Here is an 8,134-nt window from a genome sequence, read left to right as displayed (position 1 = left end):
TACGAATACCGCAGCGAAATGATAGGTCGGCGGACGCCGCCGTGCCGCGCAGAGGGAGGGCGAGCAAATCAATCTGATTGCCCAAAAGCGTGCAACAAGGGCCGCGCTCCCGCGCCAGCTGCTTTTCTGGACTTCTGCGGCCGTTCCGCTCCAGCCTGTAATTTGTGAACCAATCATCCAGCTTGCCTACTTCTCCTGTGTCAACTTTTAGCAGCGGGCAGCGCCGCGGCCGGCCGGGGCCTGACCAAAGTGGCGTGCGGGACAAGAGTGGCCAGCGTGTGTGTTAAATGTTCTGCCCAAGAAAAACAACAGAGTGCAGTTGGTGGGTGTTGTGTCTGTCGTGATTTGGTGGCGGTGGTGGTGTCGGGGTGGGAGGGGGGGGGGGGACTTGTGCATTCTGTACCGTCTCTCTTCACCCGCTGCCCGACCAGAAGCTCTCTCTTCTCCAGGATGAGCTGCACGATGGCCTTCCTCTGCGTGTTGACCTGGTGGAGAGACAAACATGCGCTGTTAAGATCCCACGCGGCTACAGACCCACACCCCACACCCCACCCCCCGCCCGGCTGCCACTTCCTCAGACTGGTTGCGACACCTAAACGCATGTTTTTAGTGCTTCGCATTCCTCGCGTGTTCTAAGTAAGAAAATAATTTTTCGTCAAGGCAGCAAAGTTTTATTTCCTTGGCTGCCCCCCCCCCCCGCTGCCCCCTGCTGAGTGACTGAAGGGGGGGTCGTACTGTATATGAACTCTGAGGACGAGTAGTGGAGGGAGAGTGTGTTTAAATTTACTGCTACCGTGGAAATGAAGGCAGAGAGTCGCTCGCTGGCTCTCATCAGAACCGGGGGCCTCTTGGGAACAGCTCCAGCGTCAACACTCCACGTGGCCAATCTTTGGGGTGTTTGTGTGTGCGAGTGAAAAGTGTGCGTCTGTGCAGGTCTGTCAATATGATACACAGCCAACCATGCCCCCCCCCCCCCCCCCTGATCTCAAATCCAGCACAACCTGGATTTGTAAATCCATCAGAAGAATTTCCATCAGCTCCTTTTTGGCTGCTTTTCCAGACATCGTTTTTGTCCTCGTGATGCAACTCCATACCGGAGGAACAACCGGCTGCAGGGCCACCGAGTTCCCACAATGCACTTTGCAACCAGGAACGATTTAGGGGAAAAAATGGGAACGCCGTCTCGAGAAAACGCATCTGATCCCGGACCTGTGCACGTTGCAAAAGAATTTACACTTGCCACACTTCATCATCCCCTCCAGCCGCTGCGCAGTCGGCTGAGCAGAGCGCGCTGGCGTGCCAAAATAGCTGAGGCTTTCCAGTAAATTGAGATAAAACTGGAGCACAACTGGCACCGGAGTAATTAAACTTGGCGGGGGGGGGCTGGACACAAAAATAAGTCACTTCACATTACTTGACTGCACTTTTGGTAACCAATAAACGTGCCAAGTGGGGAAAATGGCGCAAGAGAATATAGTGCGTGCAAGGAGGAGAAAAGAGTGAAGTGGGGGGGGGGGGGGGTAGCATTTTTCCATAACCCCCCCCCGCGAAGGTTCCCAGTAACAGCAGCCAAAAAAAAAAGAAGTTGCATAAGAGACACTTGAAGGTCTGGAAGTGTAAATATTATTAGTGTGCGCGCAGTTCGGAGATGCAAACCTGCTCCAGCCGCTCCTGCAGGGTCTGGAAGGACTGAGACAGGTCCCGCGTCTGTCGCCAAGTCCACGCCGTGAACAGCGCGCTGCACGCGGCCAGAGACAGCGCCGCCAGCGCCAGAGAAGCCCAGACGACCCGCAGCTTGCGCACTCGCCTCCTCTGCAGAATCCGATGCATGCTTGGGTTCGGTTCGGTTCGGTTCGGTCGGGGTTGGTGCAGACTCGCGCTGCTGCTCACCGCCGCAGAACCATCCGAAAGCCCCCCCGCTTCAACTCCATTCCAGCAGAGCGTGAAGTCCCTCCAAGCGCGTTCCCGTCCAAATGTCCATTTTGGCACAAGAAAGGCTCGCCGGAAGCAGTAATTTTAAACACGTTTGGGTTATTATTAGTATTATTATTATTTTTTTGGGGGGGGGGTATATCTGACAGATGAGGAGGTTTAAAGCAACAGAACCTCCGAGCCTCCCTCCGCGCAAGCCGCAGCCACCATCCTCCGCGGAGCGATCCGTCTTGCGCGCATCAACTGTTGCATCCTTCTCCTTGCGATTCGTTGACTCAGCTTCTTTGCCTTCCCTTTAAAACTGTGTGCTGGGGGGGGGGGGGGGGGGTCACTCTATTAGACACTGAAGCACGCACGAGCGTGGATTCACACGCGCGCGCAGACTCGGAAGTGAACTTTCCGTGCGTCCTCGGGGAGCTGCGTGAGTCCGTCGTAAAAAAAAATAAAAATCAACGAGGTTGCAGCGCAAGAAGAAAAACACGCACAGCGGCTTCCCTCCGCGCCCACGGAGAGCTTTCATCAAGTTGAAAGTGTGTGCCGTTCACGCGTGGGGCAGTTCCGTCTGCGTCCGCAAGGTGGCAGCAGCGCGGGAGGAGACAGCCTGGTCGTGACGCGTCGGACGATCACGACAGGTGAGTGAAAAACGCGTTAGTACGGCAGACCATTAGGGCCAAATATTAATATGAATAATCATCATGCAGAATTCTGGGAACAAAATTAGAAGTGTTTTTAAGAATTCTGCTTTAATTTCAGTATTCTGGGATTATTCTTGGAATTCCCAAAATAAATTCCAATTAGATTTTTTTTTTTAATTTTAAGAATAAAGATTATGGTGGTTGCAGACAAGGGAGATTAAAAATATATTGTGTGCTCTCTCCATTAACAAAATCAAACGCAATGTATTCGTCCCCGCCGGTGACGTCTGGATCGTACATGTCGAAGGGCGGAGACGTGAATATTTCACAAATAAACTCCCCAAAGATGGAAAACAAAATTACCGCACATTCTTAAGTCAAATATTCAGCAAACAAAATATGAAAAGAAATGCAATTTGCAAAAAAGCTACAAAGGCGGATCAGCGGTTTGTCCGTGTTTACAGCGAGACTAAATACAACCCACAACACACCCGGCTTTCATTAACTGGATGGAAATGATCCTTAAATGGATTTTTCTTTCTGTAAAGTCACAGACGACGTGGCTTTCTTTATTTTTCCTCAATTCTAGAGGGAGGATCAATAATATTAAAACCTCGTTCACGTCTGGTCTGAAATACGATCACGCTGGATAATCATGAATATAATTTTTTTTTTATCGATTTATGCTGTGTCTTCCTGACAAAAGTCTGATCACGCATGAAGCAGATTCATTTCATGGTTAATTAATCCGTTTCATTCATTTTCCGGCCGGTGGCGGTTCAGGAGCGGCGCCCAGGCGCTGCAGTGCGTCTCCGTCGCAGGACATCACGTGGACCCCCAGCTCAGACGTGAGATCGTGACAGCCCTGGCTGACGTAAAAATCCAAAAGGGGCTTGTCCCAATGACGCATGAAGAACTTGAGCGTCCTGCAGCCGGCGGCCACGCCCTCCTGCAGGACGGACAGACAGACAAACCTTTATGAGAGGTTTAAAGGTAAGTGGCTTTGTTCGCGCTTCTCACCTGTGCGACCTTCTTTAAAAGCGCTTTGCCGACACCCGTCCCTGAAAGACAGACGCCAAGCGTGAAACTTTTTCCACGCCGAGTCAAACCGCCGTGCCGCAGGTCGACTTTCGGGCCGTACCTCTGAATTCAGGCATCACAAACAGGAGCTGCATATAAATGACTCGTCTGTTCGTCAGTAACGAGTAGGACAGGAAGTAAACCGCCATGCCGACCTTCGTGTATCCTGGAAGGCAAAATGTGGGAATGAATATCCTCATTGAGCGTCGCTTCCGAGGGCCGTCATCACAGTAATGGATTACACTACCCCTCGCATGAGATGGCGAGATCCACTCACCGGCGCTGCTCTTACGCTCCTCTGGCACCTCGGCGATGAAGGCGCTGAAGAAAGGCTCCTCCGTGAAGCCGTTCTGCTCCAAGTCTGGACACAGATTGTCCCAGAACGGTTCGCGAAGATGGAAAAACGGTGAAAAGTGCGAAATGCGACCATTTAAGGTGACTCTAACCTGCTTGTGTCGCACAGTCGGTGAACTTAAAATGTTCCGCCAGCTCCTGTTGGACATTAAAAAAAAGCACACATTCCATCGGTTGACGATGTTTCAGCCTCATCAATGAAGGTGAAGGTTTTAAAATGAGGTCAGGCAGCAGCAACATCAGGTGCCAGATGTCTATGCGGCTCTAGGACAGCGGCGCTCCTACACACCCGGACCATCCGGACCAGGTCCCTGCAGTCCTCCCGGGTGGCTGGACGGATAGAGAACGCCATCGCGTTGGAGCTTCTCCGGGGGTTGAATCCTTGATGGGCGGTGAACGAAAGATGAGCGGAGAGACAGCGAGCGCCGTTTGACTAACGTGGTTTTTGCCTATGGGGGGGTTACCTGCTTTCCGTAGAGGAGACAGACAAGACGGACGAGTTCCGTTTGACGGTTTCCAATGCAAACGCTCAGAGATAAACTCCACCCCTCTGCTCCTACCTTCTTGCTATCTACATTTGCTTTCATCCAGCCTCAGGATCGTGACACTGCAAAAAGAGAGAACCGACACCAACAACATTTACTTGACCTGCGTCCTTGATTCTCAGAGAAACAGCCCCCCCCCCCCTCTACCACCTGGTTTTATTAGCAGATAAGAACGTGAACACGCGTAAATAACGGAGATACGAAGACTCCAACCTTGAGCAGATCAGCATATATCAGACATAACCTTTAAACTGACAACTTATGTTGTGAACTTTGCCAAATGCGGAGCAGAAGACAAAGGGTTAATATTTGTCAGTAACGAGCCTGTAATGACGTCTTTATGAAGCATCCAGATTGGACTTTTTTTTTTTTTTTAAGTCAAGGTTTAAACAAGGAAACCGCCCTGACTGAAGATAATTATTTATACCTGCAATACATCATAAAAAACCCGTTTGTCGACAGAATGTCAAAGCAGCACGTTGTCGATTTTTATCTTAAAGACAATTCCTACCGGAGCAGAATGATCTAAGAGTTTAAAATGTGCTCGATTAGCCAGAGAACCAGAAGGAACAGATAATACTGTAGTTTATTTCCTGAGTTGTTGCGTTATCAATAAAAAAAAAAAGCTGCAAAGTCAGATGTTTTCTTTCAGGCTATAAATAATACTATGGCGACGTCATGGACCCGCCTTGGCTCTTGCCTCTGATTCGCTGACATCTACCAACTCTAACCAATTATCCGGTTACTCGCCGCCACCAGAGGGCGCCATTGAGCCAACTATCGACACAGACAACAAGCCCTGGACAGGTCACCAGTTCATGCCAGGGCTGCAAAGTTTTTGGACACGTGAAAGACGACCGGAAAACCCAGAGGGGGGAAGTATGCAAATAGTTATAAGATGAGTCGTTTGAAATTTCGTCAGAACACTTGAAGATTATTGTTACTGAAGTCTCTGCGTCTCTGTGTGGGCGGACGTGTGCGTGGGCGGAGGGCTGCTTCATCCCAGCAGTCGGTGTTAAGAAGGTTATGTTTAGTAAAAAAAAAAAAAAAAAACTTCCCTTCATGACGCACGGTGCGGATATGTTATCAAACTGCAATTCAGCAGCAGAAAATAAAAATGACCTCACATGAGAGCCTTTATTTCAGAAAAAAAAAAACCCCCAGCGAGTTTAGAGCTAAATCTGAGGAACGGAAAACTTGAGATTCATGAACGCTTTACAAATTTGGAATGACGTATATCTACGTAAAAAAAAAAACTTGTCAAAGAACCCCCCCATTTACACCTCCACATTTAAAGAAAAAGTACAGCTATAGAGGGAGGAATCCTGTCCAGATAACTGTGCAGGCAGACCCAAATGAGACACACCTGATCCTCATCCCTCATCATCACCCCCCCCCCTCGATATATGCTCTGCTCTTCTATCTGGATCTTGCCAGACTATCGTTTCTCCCTCTGTGTTTGTTACTCCTGTTCTCCTGAGAGAGAGAGAGAGAGAGACTAACATGTGTGTTGGGTTTTGGCCGTTCAAGTTGAATAGGCGGCGGAGACGATGTGGGACTCGGGTTTTTCCGGCTGGTGATGTTGTGATAGTATCAAACGGTTTGTGCTTACACGAAACACAAACCTTCAGGATTAGCATTTCCCCCTCACCACCTTTTTATCTTGAGGTAGAAAACAACGGGGCCGTTGCCGGATGAATTCGTGGTTCGTGATTCCTTTTCAGAGGCCGCCGCTGTCGGTTTGGCGAAGTTGTCCAGCTTTTCAACGTGCGTCTCTGCCCAAGTTGCTTATTTATGTGCTGATCTTTCAGACAGGTCTCAGGATAATTAGACTCTGCAGTTGCTCCGGTTGCTTAAAAATACTTTTTATGAGCAATCCGCACACAGCACATTTCATTCTTCAGTTTGGAGGGTGGGGAGGAAATGAGCGGGGGAAAGGGGGGATTTTAGCCAGCTTTCTCCTGAGAAAACAACACACACACACACAACGCTGCCTGTGCAGCTATTAATAGCTCCGGGAAGGTGGCGTGGCTCTGTAAGGCTGACTAATGCCACCTTTCAGACGCAAGCAGAGAAACCAGAGCGTTGGAACTATTCTCGTCAGCCTCTGCTGCCGATGACGCGAGCGAAAGACGCCCTGACGAGTTTCGCGGACGCACTCGAGGAGCCTGCGTGAGCTCGCCTGGAAGCGGCGCGCAACGTTAGTCAGTGGATTGTGAGTAAGAAACCGTCCCCGTCCCCCCCGCTGGGCTGCAGACATGCTGCAGACACACGGAACACGATGGTGCCTATGGGAATGGTTGCTAGGATACGCATCACTGATGCACCAATGAGAGTATTTACTGGTGAAAGATTGGAAAGTCACCTCATGATGCGTTACTGACGCGATGGTTCTAATTTTTAGAAGAAAAAAGTTGAATTATGACTCCTCATAAGAGAACATATGAAGAGTCATAATTATGAGGGGAAAAGGGAGGGAAGCACTATCCTGAAAAGAGGAATGTGGAATGTCCCTTCATCTTTTTCTCTTGTTTTACGTTTAACTACAAACTGTATTATGGTGTGACGTTAATCACACTAAAGTAGAATTATGGTGACTCTTAAACAGCTTCTGTATTATATATATGACATTTTTAGACTAAATTTAGTTTAAATATGATTTATTTTTTGTTCTGGATGTTTGCTTCAGAAAGTTTATTTTCTGTGCACTGCTGTTAAGAATGAATCCTGAAACATGCTGGGTAAGATCAGGCCTGGACAGGAAGTCACCGCCTCTTCCTGCTTAGTCTAGACTCTGATTGGTCCCTGGGCATCTGTAGAGTATTTCCACAACAAGCAAATTAATGCTGACATTTATCAGTTTCAATGAAAAGCGAAATATAGTTTGGGGGGGGACAGGACTGGATTCCAACTTCAATAAACTCTCATTTTGAACATTGCATCACTTTCAAAATAAAAGTTATAAAATCCAGAATATAAATCACAACAAATCACGTGTTGAAAATTATGCAACACTCTATTCTGCTCAGTCGCATGCAAAACCATTAATCTAATTTTTTGTTTCTTTAGGATGTTACATAATATAGTTGGTTGGTTTTGGTATTCTAATAGTAATTATGGACCGTTTCAAGAAGATAAAAATAGGAAATAGGCCTCGTGAGATAAGGAATTCCCCCAGACGAACCCTAATTCCTGTCCAGCCACCTCAGTCTGACAAAAAAAAAAAAAAAAAAAAAAGGAAAAGGAAATTATCTCATCGGTAGACTGACGCGACCCTCATGCAAAGACAACTGGAGAAGAGAAAACAGACGTGGTGTCACCCGTCTCCTTTCACACGGGCGGGTTAACGCGCCTTATTTGGACATCTGTGGCGGCGCGTGAGTAGAAGCAGGCTGGCAGATGTTGCTTCATGTCTGTTTTTTTGTTGTGCAGCCTGTAACCGGTCGTCTGAGTCATGTGATTCTGCCGTGGGACTCCAGCTGAGTGGGGGGACATTTAGTAGAAAGGCAAACAATACATTTACGGCAAAAACATCAATGGCTGACTAGTTGCCCGGGAAGAAAAACACAAACGTTTCTTTTTCGGGAG

The 8,134-nt window shown here is 48.3% G+C and overlaps 1 protein-coding gene across 1 annotated transcript; it reads right to left on the bottom strand.

Annotated features, from left to right (window-relative positions):
* Positions 1-3,324: 3,324 nt before the first annotated feature.
* On the bottom strand, positions 3,325-4,353 carry LOC137911704 (diamine acetyltransferase 1-like). Its single transcript, XM_068756084.1, has 6 exons — positions 4,291-4,353; positions 4,094-4,139; positions 3,925-4,008; positions 3,709-3,813; positions 3,588-3,628; positions 3,325-3,516 (listed from the first exon to the last, which is right to left on the bottom strand). Exons 1-6 carry the CDS (start codon positions 4,351-4,353, stop codon positions 3,325-3,327), a joined length of 531 nt encoding a protein of 176 aa, XP_068612185.1.
* Between the last annotated feature and the right edge of the window lie 3,781 nt (positions 4,354-8,134).

The sequence above is a fragment of the Brachionichthys hirsutus genome, chromosome 23 (assembly GCF_040956055.1).
Source record: "Brachionichthys hirsutus isolate HB-005 chromosome 23, CSIRO-AGI_Bhir_v1, whole genome shotgun sequence".
Taxonomy (NCBI): Eukaryota; Metazoa; Chordata; class Actinopteri; order Lophiiformes; family Brachionichthyidae; genus Brachionichthys; species Brachionichthys hirsutus.
This window is presented reverse-complemented; position numbering and strand designations above follow the sequence as displayed.